The sequence below is a fragment of the Euprymna scolopes genome, chromosome 8 (assembly GCF_053919585.1).
Source record: "Euprymna scolopes isolate OS-2025 chromosome 8, ASM5391958v1, whole genome shotgun sequence".
In the NCBI taxonomy this organism is placed as follows: domain Eukaryota; kingdom Metazoa; phylum Mollusca; class Cephalopoda; order Sepiida; family Sepiolidae; genus Euprymna; species Euprymna scolopes.
The window spans coordinates 63030571-63055607 of NC_136489.1; the positions used below are offsets into that span (position 1 = coordinate 63030571).

Consider the following 25037-nt stretch of genomic DNA (forward strand, 5'->3'; position numbering starts at 1 on the left):
CATCGAGGCGGTTTCTATGCCCTACATTTCTATATGGGTGTTCGTTAACAGTGTTTCTATTGCTCATCTCCTCATACTGTTTGAATTTGTTTTTATTTTTATCCAACATATGTCATTATTTATACTCTTTTACCTAAGTTTTGAAACGATTCTGCTCCTTATTCCTGATGACTTTACAAATTAAAAGGTGTCGACCGAAAGACTTCTAAATAGAGTTATTTGTAAAAGTTTTATTATCCCCCTACTACTCCTCTCACTACTTTTATTTCTTAATATGCAAACATTAAATTGGGCTTAAAAAGTTTGAAGTTTCTTTCAGTTCCGGTTTCTTATCACACTTTTCTTTCTTTATAATACATTTTAATTCTATATAGAAATAAAATTTCAACAATTAATAGGAATTGCATTGCGCCCAGTATTGTTCAAATCTTTAACACACACACACACACACACACACACACAAACACACACATATATATATATATATATATATATATATATATATATATATATATATATATATATATATATATATATATACTAGCATGGGTGCCCGGCGTTGGCCGGGTATTTGGAGATGTATGTTGAGCAAAAAAAGAAAGTGGTCAATTTTTTTAATTTTAACCCCTATTATGACCCCTTAAAATTTATTGTTTTGTGCTCAAATTAAGTTATTAAGTTAAATCCATCTCCACTGAACCTATACCCAAGATTTCAAGTGTTTAGACATTAAATGTAGTTTGGTAGAGTTCTCAAAGGTCGAATCGTTGAACTTTGCCCCCTTAATCGCGAAATTTCTGGCCGAAAACCGATCACATCGATTACACATATTGAAAAGAGAAAAAAAAGTGTGTTGATAGTAAGCTACAACTGATATATATATATATATATATATATATATATATATATATATATATATATATATATATATATATATATTTATATATATATATATAGTCAGCCAATTAAGTAGCGGGTGAGATTATTTACTACAATGCTCTACCCAAAGATGGCGGGGGCTTAAAGTATTTGTAGTAGTCGATATACAGTCCTGTTTCGTCGTGTCACAACTCATCAGTGACGCTAAACTAGCACCTCTTCCAAGCCGTGAATTGAACCGAGAACCATCGAGTTGATAGTCAACAGTTCTACCGATCGACCCACGGAAGCGGTGCTCGCAAATAACCTCGTTTAATGTATATTTTAAACAAACACGTGCCCACCATTTTATAGTGCTCAAACCGCTTATTTATAAACAAACAGCGAGCCTCGCAGTTTTCAGCCGATTAAGTAGCGGGTGAGATTATTTACGACAGTTCTCTTCCCAAAGAGGGGGGGGCTTAAAATATATTTGTAGTCATCGACATACAGTTCTGTTTCATTGTTCCATTGTTAAATGTATTATATTAGTAAATATTTGATTGATCAATAAACACCCTATACTAAACATGAGTTGTACATTCAACGTTCTACTTCATCGGTTGACTGTGTCGTTTCTAACATAAACCTACTTTTCTGTCGTAAAGCTGTGCTGCAACAATTGTAACCGTTTTGAACTCGTCGTGTAGAGTTCGACATCATCTTTATTTACTGCAATCACATTCATTAATACCGTTGGCAAAATTATGAATTCATTTACTTAGGCCATACATCGAATAACTCGAAATGAAAAGAATAGCTGAATTTCGGTTGATTATATCACGACGTTTTAAATAAAATGGAAGTCGATAACTGTTCATAGGTGAAAAAGAAAAACATATTATACCGAAAAGAAATATATTAAAACGGATGAGAAACGAAAAAGAGCAACTCAATGAAAGGAAAATGAATACCAAATATCAAACTATGCTTGTTTTAGAGTAATTCTTGCAAAATTTTAGGTTCATATGGAAATAATAAGAATTTGCAAGGGAAAAGAAATGAAAGATTTAGATTTTAAGAATAATGGCGGAAATGAGCCTGCTAACTTTCAGAATCGTATGCAAAGGTCTACTAGATAGTGGCAGTTATAGTATCTTCTATACTGGCCAAAATCTAAGACAGCATTGGCCCCGGGAATAAATGCTTACGATAACTCCAGATAACTGCTTTCTTAGCCGGACAAAAAGATAAGAACTATCAGCCCACATTTAATGCACTGTTTGTTGTTTTTATTTCTTAATAGTTCGCCTTTAATCTAAAATAACAACTATATATATATATATATATATATATATATATATATATATACATACATTAATATGCATACATATATATATAAGAGCAAATACTTAATAAAACATGTAAAAACACTTTGAAAAAGAGTTAAAAACATATTGAATCAGAAAAGGAAACTTTGAAAAATACTTTATTATATATATATATATATATATATATGTGTGTGTGTGTGTGTGTGTGTGTGTGTGTGTGTGTGTGTGTGTGTGTGTGTGTTACCACAAAAATATATTCAACAATAAAAAACACCGTATGAAAACAACGCTAGCAAGTAAATACTGGGAACTCAAGGAAAGCGAACATTCGCCGGTAGTTGAATGGAAAATAATAAGAGAAGCTACCACTAGACGACCCATGTAGATTATGCCTTCATGAAAAATTTTCTATCCTGTACTTTAAATAACCCCAACATCTATTAAACTGTAGAAGAGAAATAGCAAAAAACTGTGTTCACAAGATAAAATTTACTCTAGGATAGCGATACAAAATAGTTTTAAAACTAACAAAAACAATAGAAAACAAACAAATAAATAAATTAAATAAAAATGAATATACATAAACGATCACACATATATGTATGTATGTATATATATATATATATATATATATATATATATATGCATAGATTTAAAACAGAACAAGAAACTAGATATCCAGGCTAAATAGAGCACACACAAAGGAACAGGTCAACCAGTGGTCAAATAGGCCTTTGTTCGATAAGTGTATGCTCATTGGCTGATAGAAAGTGCGCGGTGGATACTAGAAAGCTAGTTGGCTAACTAAAATCTCAATAGAAGATACGTATATAAAAACGACAACCAGCCACAAAATTCGCGCATAAGCCTGAAAAGTCCTAGAGTGGATGAAACGCGGAATATTCAGTGTAGCTTAATCGCCATATATATTTTATAACTTACTATGTATATATATATATATATATATGTGTGTGTGCACGCGCGTGTGTGTGTGTGTATGATTTTCAGAATATGAGAGATTGTAATAAATTCCACAGCCAAACAACGTCGTAGCCCACTAGAGCCATTACAGTCAACGAACCGGAAGTCCAAGACTCGAGTTTCGCCCTCATTTGGGCTCATAACTTAGACACATGCGAACTCAGGATTCGACATCCGAGTCGCTTGCATGCGAGGCAAGGACTCTACCAACTGAGCAAACGCCCCGCACACAAGAATTTCTATTAACCAATACAGATCAAGCAAACCGCGCCGAAATCCGACTGTGAAATGAACCTACTTTGTCTCGACAAGGGACGTCGTCATCCAACCAGCTAATAACACTAAGCCGGTGTCTCACAAATAGGAGTTTTTACTCGAAAGGACGATGCCATCCAGCAATGCTAACCAAGCGAGCAACCTATGAGAGGATTTTCAGAATGTGAGAGATTGTATATAATAAATTCCACAGCCAAACAATATATATAAATATATATATATATATATATATATATATATATATATATATATATATATATATATATGTAATTATATTATTCAGTTTTCATTTAGGATCTGTGAGTGTTCCTCATCTGCAACTTTCGACTCTGCTATCTACCAGCATTTGGTGTAAAATAGTAGTTGTGCTATTAAGCATAAAATAGAGTGGGTTCTTCCAAAGATCATTTACAAATTTGGGAATCTCTCTCTATCGCTATTGGAAAAACTTTTTGTTACCGGGAGAAGAAATTGATAAAGACGTTAATTCTCTTTAAAGAGCTTTGACGACCCCCTGTTTTTCTTCCCTTGCATTGCCATTTTAATAGCTTCATTTTCGTTTTTTTTAATTAAATTTTCATTATAATTGTCGCTTAGAACCTTAAATATTAAAAAAAAAAAAAGATTCGCCATTGGTATTTTTTTCACCATTAATATTATTTTACACTGCTATGATTTTTTTGTTTTGGGGGGAAATATAATATATATATATATATATATATATATATATATATATATATATATATATATATATATATATATATATATATATATATATATATTACATTTTCACCTCAAACAAGGCAAATTGCCACTTTGGTGTAGGGGGCTACTATCAGGGGCAACAGCTACTGGGGTACTATGTAGGGATTTGGGCAGCAAGATGTCGGTTCACGTTACACTTGAACTTCTGCACGTCAGTACTGTTGGGGAAGTAGGGACCTGGAATGGAATTCCAAAGTTTAGAAGTTATTGGGAAGAAACTATTGGAGTAGAAATATCTTTTACATCTAGGGATCTCTACAGTGTGGGGTGGGATTTAGCAGCCTGTTAGGTTTCTCGAGGGTGGTCACGTCGTGGGGACACAAGTGATTGCAGTTCGTCAGAGCATTCACCACTCAAATACTTGTAGAACAGGCAGAGGGATGCAACATTTCGTCGATGGGACAGAGGCTGAAGCTTAGATGCCAGTTCAGGGCCTATCAGGTTTGCGACTCTCTTTTGAACCTTGTCAAGAAGCGAGAGACTAGTAGCAGATGCACCAGCCCAAATGTGACAGCAATACTCCATACATGGGCGAATGGTGGCCTTATAGAGGTAAAGGATACTTTCGGATGTTAGTACTTGTCTACCACGGTAGAGGGAGCCCATCTTTCTTGCAGCGGCCCTGGCAATGCCTTTAATGTAATTGTTCCAACTCATGTTTCCTGTGAACGTTAGACCAAGGAGTTTGAAGATGTACTCTCAGATAAATAAATGCTATAGGCGGTAGAGAGGGTTTTTTGTAATTATTGAATAGAAACTAGTTTAGTCTTGGCGGCATTGAACGTGACCAACCATTTTTGTCCCCATTCCACTACAGATTGGAGGTCTTCCTCTAGTGTTTCTGCCATTTCTTTAGAAATGCGTTCTTTCGTCTTCCTGTCGTGCCTGTTATAGAGTGTAGTGTCATCAGCATATATGCCCATCTCAGAAACAATTTTGTCGGAGAGGTCATTTATGAATATCAGAAACAATAGAGGCCTAAGGTTAGACCCCTGGAGCACTCTCGCATTTATATCATATTGTTTAGATGTACGACTGTCGAGGACAAGCTGGATTTTTTTCTTTTCTAAGAAGGAATTAATTATGTTAATTATTCTACCAATGATACTGTATGATCTAATTTTCATGAGAGGACCCGCATGCCATACCCTGTCAAAAGCATTAGATATATCTAGAGATACCGCTCTGCCCTCCCCCACTTTGTCCAGAAATTGTATATGCGTTCAGAGATTACAGTTATATGGGTGTGTGTGTGTGTGGTTGTATATATATATATATATATATATATATATATATATATATATATATATATATATATATATATATATATATAAGCAAAATGAGAACAATGTACAATTGCCGGTTAATAATATACAATTGACTGGTTTAGAAACCAAAGATAGTCTGATAATCTCGAAAGACAACATTAAAACATATTTGAAAATAATTCTTTACTTCCGGCAGTCTAAATTCGGGATTTTTTTTTCCTTTCTCCCTTTCATCTCCTGTTACCCTTTGTCTATTTCAGTCTCTCTCTCTCTCTCCCTTTCTCTATTTCTCTCCCCTTTCTCTCTCTCGCGCTCTCTCTTTATATATATATATATATATGTATATATATATATATATTACATATGTAAAGTGCAGTTTTTTGTCCCACTGAAATGTATATAAAAAGCATACGTTTTCTATTTAAAGATTATTAAAACAAGCTTCTTAATATACTCAGTCATGTGTATGGGTGCGACTTCATAGTAGTAAACTAATTTTCATATTCTTTGAATAACGATATTTTAATTAATCAATTATTTATATTTTTATTTTCGTTTTGGATCTTCCTTTTCATTTACCAGCTACGCTTAGTGTTGTTTAATCATATCTAAGATTAAGACCTTAAGATTTCTTAAAAGTACAAACGGAATTTAATTCCTGTGATAAAGAAATAATCCATTTTTTTTATTATCAACTCAAATATTTATTGGATGTCCTTATACTAGATTGTAACCTTATTTATTGAATTATAATCGTAGCTGTTAAGTGGTGAAAATAAAACAAAAATGCACTTAGAAGGTGCAAGTCAACGAAGACTGTTATTTTTACGCATGTGGAAATATACTTTTCTCCAGTAAAGACGTTTGATGTATAACCCGATTTTTTTATCTAACTTCCAATATCTCAAACGGCAATGACTAAAGCTTAAGCGCTATTTTTTTATTACAATTGAAGGCGTTACTATATAGTATAAAATAATGAATAGAGAATTGGAGGTATAACAATAAATTGGAATTTGTATCAATTAAAATATTTCTAAACGTATGTTATGATCATACCATGCCGGGTTATATATATATATATATATATATATATATATATATATATATATATATATATATATATATATATATATATATATAAAGAGACAGTAAGTGAGAGAGAGATGTTATATTTCATTATTATTCTATTTATGATTATTCTTTTTGTTATTATTATTGTTCGTTGTTAGGAAGTCTTATTAAAAGTGAGTCTTAGAGAGTCTTATTAAGAGAGATGTTGCGTTCTGTGTTCGTGTTATGAAGAGATTCATATATATAAAATGTTCATACTTAGAAGTGTAGAAGCTCTTTGAGTGAGGAGACAGTGTTGAGACAGTCTTAGTGTTCACATTGTAGATATGAGATGTAGAGACATTGTGTATGTGAAGGCATTTTAAAACACAGGATATATAAGACATATAATGACAATTTCACTTTACCTTTAGGTAGAATTACAACACAAAGATGACGTTTATAAAAACACATAATAGGTTTATTTCTTCTTCGACCGGCCGGTGGTTTTCTTAGTCAGGAATTCAAAGTTTTACATTCTATGTTTCAAAGTTGACCGTCTCGCTTCCAGACGTACGACTGTCCATCTCTGGACTCCAGACTGTCGTCTCTCGTCCTCAGACTCTCTCTGCTTAACTCTCAAGTTTCTAACTATATTGAGAACTTCCCATTTTCAATGACGTTATACACATGTTAAAACATGTGTCTTCTTTCACGTGTTCTGGAAATGCGTGTCCAAAACTTTTTCCTTTGTTTACAAAAGGAATTTTAACCTATATTTCCAGTAACTTTTATTTCCAATATGTTAAAAACATGTTTATTAAATTATCCTATAGTTGCATTCCTTTTCTTAAAACTATTTCATCTCTAAGCTAAACAATGGTTTGTTTTTACATTCCATTTTCTAATTCTCTCTCGTAATCTATTTCTAAACCTAAATTACGAGGTTCGAATTTCGTCTATTCTATTTCATTTTCATTTTAACTAAATCTCTCTATTTTTATACTTACATGAAAAGGGGACAGCCCTTATCATGTAACACAGAGAGAGAGAGAGAGAGAGAGAGAGAGAGAGAGAGAGATATTTTGTTTCGCTGCCTTACATCGTTTGAATATGGACATACATTAAAATACTTAAATCTGGGTGAGAAATAAAACCGTTTCGGTGGTATAACATATGAACAAATTAGTGGGCTTCGTTATTCTAAGAAAGCTCATGTATAATCGCTAATAACTTACACCGATTTATTTTATAAAATAAGTGAAGATAATTGTAGGGATGCATACTAAAATGAAATATGTATTTTATCCGTTTATAAGCTTAGTAGAAAGCAAAGTTTTAATAAAATAAACAAATAATGATTTACTTCAAAATAATATTTCGACGTCTTTCTCATGATATCTCAATTACAGCTCATACACCTAATAATATTATAACTGTAAGACATGATTATATTTATATGAAGTTTGCAAATTTTGTTTGAAACGTTGGAAAATTGTGTCGAAAAATATGCTTTTTAACATATATTTAAGATTTTATTATTATTTGGAGATTATTTTTTATTTGGGACAATTTTGTTTCTCTCTTCTCCGTTGATTTCTCTGCTAAGAATATAAGACTGAATTTCACTCTTAATTGCGATGGAAAACTAATTTTAAATATGTAACTAAGATAGCTTGAAAATAGTCTGATTATTTTATAACTTTATAATGTCCATCAAACCTAACGAAATCCTATACCGTTATGCGCCCACTGATCGAAGGACTGATGACAGATCCGATGACGTATCGCTTGGAGCATTCTGTTTTGCCTAGAAATAGTTCAAACTGGTTTCACAATCTAGTGTGATGTGATAACTTTTCATCTTTAGATCATCTATCACAAGGAATGTTGCTTCATTATTGTTGTTTGATTGAGTTCTGATTTCTGTATTTCCGTCGCATCAAAAGCTCATCTTGTACTGCAAACGATATAAAATTTTCTGGCTCCTCTCTGTCTATAGAACAACAAATACACAGAAACTCCATAAACAAATGTTTTTTCTTGAACATTTTGTATGTTACTCAACATAAGAAATATATGTTCCCAACAAACTACAATATGACCGTTTTGAAGTCTAGTATACAGAATCATTTGTTGAACCTCTCTCTTGATTTAACGTGGTAGTTATATGATAACACAAGCCCTAAGTTGTATATGTAAAACTCGTAAAGAAACCAAGAAAATAAATTCGAAACTAGTTTGTTTTTGTTTTTTACATCGGAGTCACCACTTCACCAGGCCCGATTCCCACTCACGAGGACATGGTTTAATCAGTATACGATAGTCACTGAAAAAAAGTGTATTAATAGTTATTGATGAAAATGACGTAAAAATAAATTATTTAAGAGAGCGGCTAAATATAGACTTGTTTACATCGAATCTTAAGATTCTGTCGTCAGCTGAACAACGGCCAGCATAACAGATTTTCAGACTTGAGCAGTTTTTAAAGTGGCGGAAAAAGTATTCCATACCAGACATGGATTTTATCAGCTAGTGAAAATATGGTTAATCAATTGCTTAAACTGTGACTATTACCAAATGTTATGTGTGAAATTCGTTTCACTACACGGACGTCTAAAAATCTTATACAAATTCGGAGTTTTTTTTACATAGGAATCACCACTTATCAAGGCTCATAGACCACTCGAGGATAACGGTTTACAGTGTACAGTAGTCAATTGGACAATACCGTAATCGCTAGTAATGGAAATTCGGTAAATTTGTTAACTTAAGTGGAACGGCTCATCAAGGACTTAAGTGTGTCTTGTTAAATAGTTCCTGTCGTGCGAACACGTTGTTAAAAAAAAAAACTTGCTGTCTTAAAACGTGCTAAATCCCACTGTCATCATCGTGTGCTTCTTCTCGACCTTCTTACTCCAATTCTGATTTCATATATTCATTTAATTCTGTGACGCGACTCTCCCCTTACGGCTTGTTAATTTGCATATATATCAGTGGTTTCATTACGTAGATTAATCAATTACTTTTGCTTTTATTCATCGCCCTGCGGCGACCATATTGAAGATAACAATATATTCCACTCTTATCTTGGAATGACCAAATATCCTTGATAACGAGTGATCAACAAGTAAAAAATATAAACACGCTGAAACTTTTAAATAATATTTTAGTTTGAGTCAAAAAAGGGGGAGACCAATGGAAGGAAAAGCAATGATTTTTTTTTTTATCAATATAATAATTAAATTTTTAATTGGATTTCTTGATATCGTTTAGTTGAAAAAATGGCAAGAGTCACTGAATACATACACGAAGTAATACATAGTAATGAACTGCATTCGAAGTTCACGCACTCAGGCTCTCAGTTCTCGTTGTTAATAACTTAGCCTCGATCACACACCGAAATAAAACCAAGAAGTATAGAAAAATGAGTGGAAGAGAAATAAAAAATACATAGCAGAGGGAATCCTTGGCGAATCGTAAGAAAGCAAGGAAACAAGAGAATATGTGCTCTGTGATATTTTCGTAAAAATAAGCATTGTTTCTTATATTCTTTGAACTTCACCCCATTTCTTGTAAGTGTTAATTATAGTTTGGTAAAAAAAAAAACTCAATCGTTGTGTTTAAGTTTATTTTCCTTTCTGTGATGGTACGTGAGTTTTATTTCGGTAGTAGGAGGACTGCGCACTGTTTAATTTATAATCGTAATAAATAATATATATATATATATATATATGTCAGTGTTTCATGTTAAACAACTGATGATCCCTTAAAAAATGAATTATTAGTACTATAATAAATTCGAGAGCGAGTTGATGCAGTGATTGCAGGTGATTAAATGACTTATTGACTAGATGGTTTTCTAACGAATGATAAAAAATATTTTTGTATAGTTTTAGAGTTTAAAAACTTCAAAGAATATATATATATATATATATATATATATATATATATATTCTTTGAAGTTTTTACCCTCTAAACGTGTTCAACCAGTAGGACCTTGAGAACGTCAGAGGTTCCATTAACCGAGACGTGGTGAAAATAACACTCCAGATGAGAACAGTTGTTCGACGAATCCCTTTGATTCGGATTCGTCGAACAACTGTTCTCATCTGGAGTGTTATTTTCACCACGTCTCGGTTAATGGAACCTCTGACGTTCTCAAGGTCCTACTGGTTGAACACGTTTATCTTTCTATCTAACTCGGAAAGCTGCATTGAATTACGAACATAAGCCTTTATTTGATCCACGACAATATTAGGATTTTGATCTCCTCAGCCACGACTGGGTAGAGTTCCTAATTATTTTGCAGGTGTATTTTGAATGTCGCCCGCACAGTAAAACGAAGAATCCAAATAATATGAATAATCACTCCTACTCTCAGAAATTCAGAAACAAAATAATTCCATGCTATTAACCTTTGAAAGTCATATGTTCGTCTTATAATACGAACTCTGTTAAACTAAAATACCTATAAGACCATGCGTGATTGTTTTTTATGCATACTCTTTTAAACAAATCCTTACAAAAGTATAGATAATCGTCGAAACGGTACGAACTCTTTTAAACAAAAACACTAAGTCATATGTGACAATCTACATAAATACTCAGTATTCCAAACAAAAGGGACTTAAAAACTCGTAGCTGATGTCTATAAATACAAACTCTTTTAAAGAAAACCCTTTCAAAACCATATACATTCATTTAAAAATAAAATCACCTATGATTAAAAGTTTGTAAAACCATATGTTATCATAGAAAATTAACTATTATAAACAAAAAACTTACATAATGAGATTATCGAGAAATTAAAAACAAAACGTCTTTCGAAATCGTATATGAGTGAAAACTATTTTAAATAACACACCATACAAAATACTACGTGCTCCTGTAAAAATACAAACTCTGTTAAAAACGTCATAAAATCATACGTTATCATCTTTAAAATACGAACTTTCTTCAAATAAATAGAAACATCAAAAAATCCCCTACACATATTTTAAATACACCCCTCTTTCTAAACAAACATAATATAAGGAATACCCGAAAAGACTAAAACGAAAAATCACAATACTAAAATCCAAGAATCCAAAAAAATAAATATCAAAATAGAATGAAAGCACCCCTACCCTTATTTCAGAAGAGCTGGTCTCCCCTCTCCTCACACATACACATTAGTAACAACCTCGCATCACAGTCACCTTCCTAAGGAAGAAAATAACATCATAATACTATAAAACCAATAAAAGCAAACACACACACGCACACACACGCGCGCGCGCACACACACACCCTATCCCACCCTAAAGGAAAAGAAAAAAACATTAGCAGAAAGAGTGACTACAGCCAGGTCAGCAGCTTGGACAAGCCCAATAAAAGAGTAATAAAAATTGAACATGCCAATGAATAATAAACACTTACAAGCCTCCACCCCTTGGAAAAACTTCAAATGAACTACGAAAATCACCATTTTTACATCTCCAACACATTTGAAAATAATGTTTTACGAGGACGCTTCACAGAACGTCTGAAACGCGCGTAAAAACGATTTCAATGACTTAAAAACATTATTACAATGATCCAAACATAATTCTCAATGAAAAACCAAGACACGGAATAATAAAATAATGTTAAAAAATACACATTGTTGGTGACTACTCCCTTATTTAAATATATATATATATATATATATATATATATATATATATATATATATATATATATATTCATGTTTAAGCGCTCTCTGTGTGCTAGTTTTCGTAGAAGTTATCGGGTAAAGTTTGTAAAGGAATAAGGAAAACTATAGGATTATACATACATTCACAAAGAGAATTCTCCTGCATATGAATAAGAATTATCCGTTTGAATCTCCACGTGGAGAGAAAAGTTGTGGTGAATGTAAGGAAAACTATATAATTAGTAAAGGAGAATGAGACAACAAGTGAGACGTAAAAAGATATATGCTTAAATATGAATATGTGTTTGCTTATCCGAAAATGTTCTTATTAGTGAAGTATATTGCTTAAGATTCTTTTTAAAAAAGTAATACTCCTTTTAAATATACATAATCACAGTTAGGTAACCATTCTTATATTGCGATGCATAGGCATCGATACGTCCTTTATGTCTAAAGAGACAATGGATATACCCTTTAAGAGTAGCTGCGCCTGAATCGGCATTGCTTGTGTAGAGTGGCAAGAGGAAGTGATGGACAATTTAAAAATGGCGAGAAAAACGGAGGGAACATACAAAACCTGGAATTCCCAAACGGTCACCCATTTCAGTACTGACTAGGCTCAACATTACAACTTCGGTGATCTAATGGGGACCGGTATCTCCACGTGAATTATGCCGTATGCATAGGCAGAAGTCATCATCATAACCTATAAATTCGAAGATTCTATTGTTAGTATTGTTTGGCAGATATTTTAATAGTCAAAATTATTTCTAGAAAGAACATCAGGTACTTTCCAGAAGGTACAGCGTGAAGATTGCCAACATCCGACTTGAAAATGATTTTTGGTGAACGAAATGGATTTGAATTTGAAACACTCAGACGTTCAGTCTGTATCATTTTCCACTGAATCAGCCATAGACACAAGGGCAGATAAGAACATTATGGCAGGTCGAGAATTTTAAACCTAAATGTAGAAGTGTGGTAAATTCTTGTTTCAGTGTTTATTGATATGAGCTTAGTATAAATGAGCTTTGCTTTTCAAGTACAATATTGATTTGAGTATATTTCAACTGATTTATTATTTTTTATATTTAGCATTATCCCCGATTGCTGAAAAATGGTTACGCTTACGAGTGGTGTTACTTGCTTACGCAACGATGTTCGCTTGAATCATATCTATGTTCGTTTGATCTAAGATGTTAATCATCCATCTTTGTCTACTTTTCGCTCACTTGCTTGCATTAAGCGTTCAAACGATAATTTGCGTAGCCCCAAACTGAAACGCTTCATAATTTAAAGATTTTACACATGATGACAAAGGATGTTGACATGATGCCAGTGGGATACAGATTGGATCAATAACCAAATGCATGATGTAGCTTTACTAAGTTATCAGAGTGAATGCAAAAAATTTTCACAAACGACAGTATCCAATATGTTAAAATATGGGCACAAACATAAAATGATGGCAAGCAAAATTGATTTAATTTTAAATCTATAATTGTTTCACAGATTATATATATATATATATATATATATATATATATATATATATATATATATGTATATATATATATATATATATATATATATTGTGCTTGAAATCATGTGTACTTGATAACTTAGGTTGTAGAATAGTTTTTAGTAATCCTCTATCTGAATTGTTGGAGTGAGATCATACTTTGTATTTTTCATCTCCCGTTATATGTTTGATTCTACTTCGTTCGTATTTCTGATTTTTTCCAGATATATTTCCCAAGTATATGAAATTTAACTCCTCAGAAAATATCAATGTACACCATTAAGGACCATCAATTAGTGTACACCTTCAACACACACACACACACATACACACATACACACACACATACACACACACAAACAAACATACACACACACACACAGACATATATATGTATATATATATATATATATATATATAGAGAGAGAGAGAGAGAGAGAGAGAGTGAGACTTATATGTAATATACTGAGTTCGTGTAATTTAGTAAATTTTCACATACCAATAGGTTTTAAGCCAAAAATCGTTGACTTGCATATATATATATATATATATATATATATATATATATATATATATATATATATATATATATGCATTATTGATTTAGAACCTAATATATTTAATATATTTGTGTTTGAAAAGAAATACTCGTCAGGGTTTATTCCTGTGTTAAATATATGTTAACATATAAGGAATGCATCAGAGATAGGATTAAATATTTCATAATAAATAAACACATTTATATTTCAAAGAAATAAATATTCACGCAAATATGCGTACTAATATAATATTAGTAATGCATGAACAGGATAATAAGATAAGTAATTGTTAATGTTTAAAAAGGTAATGGATAGAAATATGTCGTATAAAGTTTTACTGTCCCAATCTTGTAAATAATCGATATGTAGCGTAGTAGCTGAAGTACTTGCCTCATCTCAGTTTCAGATTCACACTCTTTTCTGAAGGTGGAATGTGAGATTATATGTTTGAAAACAATTTCGAATAACTTTTACGCAGTCACCGCTGATTGAAACAGAGCATGCCTCCCCTGTGGATTAAATAAAGGGTCCCGTTCAGATTTCTGTGCGCATACGACAGCTCTACAGAAAAATTCTCGAGTCCGACAGAAAAATTCCTGTTCGACAAGATGTACTTGAAGAGGGAGGTGGTTACATCAAGTGAAACGTTGTGAAAATTACATTCAAGATGAGAACACTCTTCCAAAGAATCTAAATAATCCGAATTATCAATCCTCATCTAAACAAATTCAGAAACATTTCTAAAGTATTTTTTCATCTATTCCGATGTCACATTTCCGTCTGAGAAAATATCAATGTAGGTAGACACTGATTATAGTGTGCGCATATGTCGACACGTGTTGAATGTACGCATTATTGTTGCTTTCTACACATGTAATGTAATGGAATATCTCATATTAATCATTTGTTAATAGCTTTTCTTTTTCTATTTGTAGGTGGACGCCACTCTCGTACGTTGCATTCAGCGATGCTTACATAAATATTAAGATGTCCATTCAACAACGCATTGCTGTTCAGCAACGATCAATCAGTGCTGTATGGAAGAAATATTCCTGCGACGCAAAAGAACGTTTGGAATAGCGTGTGAAATTGCTCGATGGAAACTTCGAATACCTTTCTCGAAACATTACCTACGCAAGATGTTACCGTAAACAAAACAGACCTCTTCATGCACGCTCCCTTTTATATGGATGAATGCACACCAACATGAGAAGCCAAAGGAATTTGCTTTAACCACTCTTCTCGATCGTGTCTTCCATGCATACAAACTAGTCTTCGAAAGATCTTTCCTACATTAAGAAAGGAATAGGTCTCACGGCATTTTATAATCAAACTATATATATATATAAATATAATTATATATATTTATATATGAAACATATATATATATATATACATATATATATATATGTATATATTATATTTAAGAAAAGAAAAAATATCATAATAAACAAAATAGACACGCAACGTGCAAGTAATTTTTTGTATTCGTGATATTCAACACTATTAGCCGTCATGACTATATTAAACTCAAAATTTAAGCTTAAACGTACCAGAATTCAACAGAAATCGCGAAAGAAAGGAAAAGGGAATCCAATAAGAGACAAAATGGCACATCCGAAACATATGCTAATAAAAGCAGGAAGCAGTAATTTTTTACTTCTCCGTACTCGCAAAAGTAAGAGTGCGAACATAAGCGGTATTATTGAATTAACAAGAGTCGATCATGCGCAGTTGACGCCCTCCAAAAGTTAAAAATTTCTGATTTACAACAGCTAAATCAGTTCTTCGTTTTATTATTGTACCAGCACAAAACAAACAAAACATGATTATTTTTATCATTAATAAAAATAATAATATTATTAATAATGATCTTCAATAAATACCTAATAACATGCACAAATTTAAAAGACAGATTTTTAACTTACCAATAGAACGTTCTTATTATAGCTTAATTTAATTTTGTGGTCGATTCATCATTAAAATATGCTCTAGCGTATATATTTTATTTTATGTTGGTCTCTATGTTCTTCTGTGCATAAGACTATATACAATTTTGAGGAATTATTAAATTAAATATTAATAATAATGTAGAATGAGCATTTATTTTTGTCAAATATGGAAGCAACTACAAACAAATTAAATGCATAAATACATAAGACAACAAAATACACTGACAAATACGTGAACACTAAGCCAGAAATATGGTTTCAGTAAAGATTTATTCGCCCTCCAGTTTGTCCCTCTCATCAACCATCCACCCAAACAGCAGCAACTATTCTCTGAATGTTGAATCAAACGACGGGTCATCTGCGTCATCGATATGGACGAACGTTATTGTATCTATTATTCTAACATTGATGATCGTCGGCACGGTCATCGGCAACGCTCTTGTGTGTATCGCCGTCTTCATGGTAAGGAAACTGCAAACTCCCTCAAACTTTCTCATTGTTTCATTGGCTGTGTCGGATCTCTTTGTAGCCCTCTTTGTAATGCCACTCGCTCTATTATTTGAAATCACTCAGAAATGGCAGTTAGGAAATGAACTCTGTGATGCATGGACGTCCCTAGACGTCCTCCTCTGCACGGCATCCATTCTTAACTTATGTATGATCAGCGTCGATCGATATCTTGTTATCACCCGACCATTACAGTACGCTATGAAACGAACGCCGCGCCGCATAGCTTTATTGATAACACTAGTTTGGCTCTTATCGGCCGTCATCTCAATTCCTCCCCTTTTTGGATGGAAGAAAGTACGAAAACCACTAGATTGTGGCTACAGCCAGGAACTCGGATACCAAATCTACGCAACGGTGCTCGCCTTTTATTTACCTTGTACAATCATGATCACGGTCTACTACAGAATATGGAAAGTTTCTGATCGAATTAGCAAGGCGGAGGCGAAATCAAAAGTAGGGGGTTTGGACACGTCAACTATCTATAACAACCGCCCCAAAACATCGAACGATAGTGGGGATTCACATCTATATCCGAACGGCTCGCTGCGAACAAGCAACGCTGATGGAGACGAGGGAATCCTTGAGATACTACCTAAGAGCCGCCCTGAGAAGAGGCGCTTTACAATAAAATCATTTTTGTTAAAAAGAAATAAAATTTACACGTCGAAAGAAAAGAAAGCTACGAAGACCCTCGGGGTTATTATGGGCGGATTCATCGCTTGCTGGTTGCCCTTTTTCATTTTAGCCGTAGTTCGCCCCGTCTGTCTGACGCTAGAACTCAAATGCCACGTGCCCCCACTGGTGAACAGTATATTCTTATGGCTCGGCTACTTCAATTCCTTCATGAACCCATTAATTTACGCCCGTTTTAATCGTGAATTCCGGACTCCATTTAGGGAGATCTTATGTTTCCGATGTAAGGGCATTAACATACGCTTACGCACGGAGAGCTATGCCGAGCAGTTTGGTCCTGACCCTACGCTCCATCAAAATCATCGTTGTAGCCTTCGAATACCGAATGAATCGACGGTCAGATATAACAGCCAAGGACAGACTATAGTCCGAGTTGGAAACGGGTCGACAGCTTCCGACGGAGAGTCTAAATTATAGTAAATAGTTTGAAATTTAAATAAACTAAAATATAATTAATAAATGCAAGAGTGATAAAAGAAATTTATGAAAAAAAAATAACGCATTCTCAAAACAAATGTTACAATTCCAACGCTAATGCTGACAAAACAAGACATAAACATGAAAAAAAAACATATATTTAAACGACTGATTAAATTCATGATGCTCATGTGATTATGTTTGTAAATTAATGTGAACGTTGTTATTTCGTTATGTTTAAATAGCTTTTGGCGAAACAGAGTTGAAGGAAAACGCAAAGCAAAACGTTGTAGAATGAAGAATAAAGATACAAAACTTAATAATAATAATAACATTAATAATAATAATAATAATAATAATAATAATAATAATAATAATAATAATAATAAAGTCAGTAAAACAACAAGGGCATCTGATCAGTATTGTCTAAAAGTCCGTTGTATGCAATCTATTATTTTTTCTCGGCTGATATCTGACCTAAAAGTCTTATAGTCGTTGGGTTTGTGTTGCCACTTCTGTCGCAGAACATGAAATCTTCATCAGGTGTAAAATGGAATTTGTGAAAACGTGGAATCTACAGTGTCTGCATTACAGAATAACGACACATTTGTAGGTTATTTAAGGCTCACACAGATCCCTATTGTAACTTGCGATTTATTTTCAATAAATAAGAACTGTTATTAAACCATCTAATAGAAAAATGAAAAGTGCTAACTTCAAAAGCGGCATTGATGCATAGATGAACGAATAGTAGTCATCACGATATTTAATGCATCTGCATTTCTACGAGCTGGGTAGCGATTATATTTATATTCATCAGTACCTGTTCGTGTTAAATTTTGCTGTGAATGAGAGAGAAGGGTGAAAGGAGCATTTTTCTAAGATATGAACATTCAATAATTTTGGGTAAATTAAAAAAAAAATGTTCGTTATGTCTTTAAAAATTGCCTTGTTTATGTGTGTTAATATAATATTATATATATTTAAACACGAATTGTGTAATTCAAAAGTGTGTGATCCAATAAACTTATTCACAGAAACATTAAAATTAAAATATCCCGATACATAAAAATAGGTACATATGGGCGCACACCCACATACACACACATGCGCACACACACATGCATACAAACACAGACACTAGCACACCAAGACACATATATGCATGCATATATATATATATATATATATATATATATATATATATATATATATATATATATATATATCCCCAGCACATCTAAGAGAGACTAAAACTTGATGCTATGGTTTCAAATGATCTGAAATAACAGCAAAGCGGGACTTAATTCCAAATATTTATCATATGTTATGTCTTCTCTCTTTTGGAAATAGGGCACGATTATGAATATCTCCCGTATCAAATAAGCCTTATAAACTGTGAAATTAATTTATGCATGAACACCAAAAAGAGGAGATATAACATATACGAAATATATTGAATCATGTCTCCCCTTTCAGATCATTTTAAACCATAGCAGGAAGTTTTAGTCCTCCCTTCATAATGGCCAAGGATTTTGGGGAAATATCAGATATTTTGTAATTCATATGCAGAACTAGAAAAATAAATGACTATAATTGAAACATTTTATGGCTGTAAAAACAACTGCCAAAAATAGGCTCAGGATGATAGATGATCCCCTTAATATGCGACCTTGGGAGTAAATTTAAAATATCCCACTACACAATTAAAGTAATTAGTACCCAACGAGCCTTCATTTCGCTGAAGTGATATATGTATATCTATCACTATTTATATATATATATATATATATATATATATATATATATATATGGATAAATCTATACTCTTAGCCAAATTAAATATTGAAATGCTCATATCTTTGGTTCTATAGGGACGAAACTACAGGCCTTTTGAAGATTATTATACTATCACGTGGTTAAAATTGTATTACAATTGGTAAAAAAAGACCTATACTCTCCAACAAATAAAATATGCCCGAATTTGCCTAGATTGGTGTATATATAGTAGCCTGGCAGGCAGCTTCGATAGTGCTGCTTCAGTTGTCTCCTCAGGCCACTAATATATACATATATATATATATATATATATATATATATATATATATATATATATATATATATATACAATGTAACATTAATAAGGACTTAGAAACAATTCTTATTTTAAATGTGTTAAACATGTGTGACACAAAGCTAATCCGAGTGAGATAATTTAAAATGCAGTAAATTTTGTACACTGCTTATTAGTTTGTAACACATGTAAAGGGAACTGAATATAATATCTGCTGATTAAATAAGCGCTGTACGTGCTTTAAGTAATAGAAACTTAGATATAAAAAATTCAGTAAAAAAATAAGATATTGAGGTTTAATATTCAAATGGTCGAAACTTTATATTACCATCGCAACTCTAAGTAATTACGTGATTTATTACCATCGCAGCTCTAAGTATTACGTGATTTAAAATTATGTATGGAAAGTAATACCTATATAAAAGTGTGTGTGTACACACACACACACACACACACATATATATATATATATATATATATATATATATATATATATATATATATATATATATATATACATGCGAATATATGTAACACATTTAAATATCTAGATTTATGGTGATATGTATATACTCATTTTTCGTATTTAAGTCTATCTGTTATTTACAATACTCTTATAATTACATGTCTTCACATGTTAAATAACCTTATTTCCTCAAAACAAAACAACATCAGAATACATATACATATATGTGTATATATATATATATATGTATATATATATATATATGTACGCATACATACACATTCACACACTTTGTTTGTGTGGGTGTCTGTGTGTGTGTGGGTTCGTTCTATGTACAAAGTGTATTTATTTGATCTTCCATCAATACATTCGGTTTCTGGAAAAACTGGAAAATCTAAAAGCAGGGCTAAAGAGACCGTATGTACGCTATTCTTCAGTTCGCTTTACATATATGTATGTATGTATGTATGCATGTATGTATGTATGTATGTATGTATTTGTGTATGTATGTATGTATGTATGGAAAATGTGTGTTCGTGCGTATGTATAAATTGGTTATTCTTTGTATTCATAAATAAGTGTAATATACTTAACATTTTAAGATTATACTTAAAATAAAACCCACCGACAATTGAGTTTATGTTATAAGTTATAGAATTGGTTTATTTTAAATTTTATTTGTCGAAATTTGCGATATAATTTCCACAAATAACAGCTTCTATTATTTTCTTCAAATGGATTGTCGTAAATATCAGAAAGACAGGACAATGAAACGCAGCATGCTTATTGGCCATTAGCAATATCTAGACTGAAAGCCTTGATATCGTCTTATTATTCGATATTATTGTTTTATTTGTGTTGACCTTTTCATATTTCATTTGATTGTTTTCTACATTTTGTGTGCGTTATAATTTATGTTTGTATCGTTTTCAGATTCTTTGTGAATTATTATTTATTTTTTTGTTTTTTTTTTTATATTTTCATTTTTGTACTTGCAATATGTCTTGTATTTTTATGACCTTCCTGCCTAACCGTATTTTTATTCTTTAGATTTAAACATAAAATCATCAAATTAGTTTCTTGCTTTATTTCTATACAGATAATTATATACATAAGCTCATAAATTTATATATTTTTTAATTTATATATGTATAAATAGCGGTTTTTGTGGTATATGTAATTGTCTTTTTTTCTGAGTGAAATTTTGAAAGCAGGAATGATTTTTAAAGACAATTGTATTAAACAGTAAATGTAAATAAATAAATGCAGATATGCATAAAAATCTGGCAAACCCCACATTTTCGTGTATGTAAACGTAACAGACTAAGGGAATATTCACTTTTCTATACAAATTCTGTTAACGCTCTTGATGTTTCCATGTACAGATGTTGAAAAGCCATTTCTCCGAAATCATTACAGAGCAAAAATATAATTATGGTAAATTTGGACTGTATAATATAAAATAAACCATTCAAATCATTTGTTTTATTTTATCGGAATGAAAATATCGTTTTCTGCGTTACTTTATTAATATATATATATATATATATATATATATATATATATATATATATATATATGTATATATATATATTATATATACATATATATACTTATATAATTATTTTTTACTATAATAATTAAGTAATTATATACTTATATATATATCAATATATTTCTATCAAATCGCACACACATGTGTATATATATTAAAAATATTTCCATATATATACATCTATATATGTATATATACGCGTATATATATATATTATATATATTAAATATTGTTTTAAAAATATGATTTTCAATATAATATGCAACAAATGTTATTGGTATATTGTGCATCTATTCAATTTTTATATATTTGAATATATAAAAAATTCTGTGTAAAAAATACGAATAAAATATATATGCAAATATATATTTTACTATATATATATATATTTAAACATATTTTGATATGTATATATATATATATATATATATATATATATATATATATATATATATATATATATACTCACAAAAGTACCCGTCGTTGACTGGGTTCAAAAATAGCCTACGGAAAATGGACTCTGATTTATTAAAGTGTGATTGATTATGAAAAGAAAGGGTTGTAAAGACAAAGCTTCGAATTTGGGGGTATCAAAACCAAAGCAAAATATGATGAAAGTAAAAATAAAATAGATAAACCAATTAATTTATTATACCATACCTGTTCACACTGAAACACGTTTCACAATATTCTGTGGATCTATATTAAAAAAAAAACTTGTCAAATGTTGTGATATATTTCCATTCTATGGAGTTCAGGTGCGAACGAACACCCCATAATTTTATTATACCATTTTTCTTCAAACTGAAACATAATTATCAAAGTATACTTACACAGATAGATATATAAGTCTTTATTAAAGGGTGTCCCCATTTCCATTCCATGGCGACCAGGTGCGAACGCAGATCCCACAATTTTATCATACCATCCTTATTTAAGTTAAAACATACTTATCAAATGATTCTTATGTACATCTATATCAAAAACACTTGTAAACGTTTTTTTTAATTTTTTTATTTTTTTATTTCCATACTTTGTGGACCAGGCGCGAAAGCAGACCCCACAATTTTAATGAAGCACCGTTCTGCCAGATCAAACATATCCATTCCTGTGTTTCGATACATCTTCTATCATTATACGTAATCAGTTGGTTAAAATAGTCAATCATATAGGAGCCTATTCGTGACCAAACACACACACACACATACACACACATACAAACACATACATTCAGTTTCATATTATAGATATATATACATATATTTATTCATATATATGCTTACATATATATATATATAGGTATGTATATATATATATATACTCGTGAGCAAAAAAAATAAGACAAACAAATTTGATACATTTTATTGCACTAAAAGCTATATTGAACAAATAACAATTGAACAAGGACACTTAAACGAGACTAATAACACAGAACAATACATTTACTTTAACAAATGTTTAGTATGGAATAGCCTTCCCTTTTGATTTCTTTAAAAGATCAATCTTTTTAGACATGCTCTCAACCAAATTGGAACACTGTGAAGAGGAGATGATATTCTGTTCACTTTACACAGCTTCCCACCGTTTGTACTTGTTCTCAAAAGTTCTGGCCGATGCACGTGATATTATGGATCAAATATTCTCGATTGCATTTAAATCAGAGATTTGACCTGGCCAAAATAGTACATCAATTGAATTATTAGAAAACCATTTTTGTGGCTTTAGCAATGTGTGCAAGGGCATTATCAGGTTGAAAAATAATGTTCTGGGATATTCCAAGCTTCTGATTACTTAGTAACAGTCCTGTTTCTAGTATTCGAATGTATTCCTTTGCATTGATTGACTTCTCACATCTAATAAGTTACCCAACTGCTGCAGTAAACGTTTTTCATAGCAGCATCCCTCTATTCCCGTATTTAACTGTCTTTTTTATGCAACTTGACGAAAATCTTTCCCCAGTTCCTCGATTGCACAGGACATTGGGAGCAGTACTAACAAGAAAAAATCTTGATACATCTAACCAGAAAACATTCCTGAACCAGTCTGTATGTTTTTTGCCATAACACGAGAAAATCCCTTTCTATTATTAATGTTCTTCTAAGATAAAAATGGCTTCTTTGCACGCCTTTTGGAGGAAAATCTCATTTCTTTCATTCGTCTAGATATGGTATATCTAGAAAGAGAATTTCCAGCCCGTGTTATGAATTATTTGCTATGGACAACATAAGTTTTCCTTCGATCCTTCAAAATAGTTAATTTAACCTGTGGTCGTCCTTCACAGTGGATGCTCTAGGGCGACCAGATCCAGACTTCCCTTTTATAAAGCGTTCGACTTCGAACCTTTGACAAAGTCGCTTCACTACAAAAAAGATATTTTCACATATTCTTTTCTTAAAATATCAGAAATTTGCTTGTAAGTCATTTTGGACTGCCTTAATCGTGCAATTCTGTTTTTATACCATTGCCAAGATACGCTCTTACCATTTTTAGGATTCATTTTTCCACTTATTTTTATATGCTATAATAATATTGTTCTGCAAAATAGAAATTTTAAGGTAAAATTTTTAAAAGTTCATGGAAAAACATGGAAAAATCGATTTCTTCTTTTTATAAACTGGATTTGTCTACCTAGCTACGTTGAGTGACGTCTAAAAGTTGCTTAATGCAATTTGTTTTACGTGAAACACTTCTGAAGATCAGATGTTCAATACCGGTAAAAAGTAATAAAAATAACAGATATAAATATTCTTCTTCGGGATATCAATCTTATCATAGGTTAGGAAACAAGAAGAAATACACCACTGTATATTAAATTAAATGTCTAGCTTGCAATTCCTTGTCGATTGCTGATTTCACAGAGAAATGTACTTTAAACATTATTAATCGCTATCCCAAACATTTCTAAATTGATTATATAGGTTTCACTGATAATAACCACAACAATACATAGGTTAATAAAGCAATTAAAATCAGTAGTGACCACGGAAAACATTTCACTAGATTTCGTAAGACGCATTATGCATACATGGTATATTTTGAATTTTGCTTCCTAAGCTAAGGTTCATCTCCCAGATTAACAATATATATATATATATATATA

General features: G+C 31.7%; 1 protein-coding gene across 7 annotated transcripts in view; it reads left to right on the forward strand.

The window, feature by feature from the left end:
- The window catches only part of LOC145283593 (5-hydroxytryptamine receptor 1D-like), a 1014695-nt gene extending 993237 nt beyond the window's left edge, over nt 1-21458 (forward strand). For all 7 annotated transcript variants that reach the window (XM_080132521.1, XM_080132520.1, XM_080132522.1 and 4 more), the window contains one exon: nt 15206-21458. In XM_080132521.1, coding sequence (XP_079988647.1) covers nt 16475-17842 — 1368 coding nt within the window. In that variant the 5' untranslated portion in view covers nt 15206-16474 and the 3' untranslated portion in view covers nt 17843-21458. The remainder of the gene's footprint in view (nt 1-15205) is intronic.
- Nucleotides 21459-25037: the final 3579 nt, after the last annotated feature.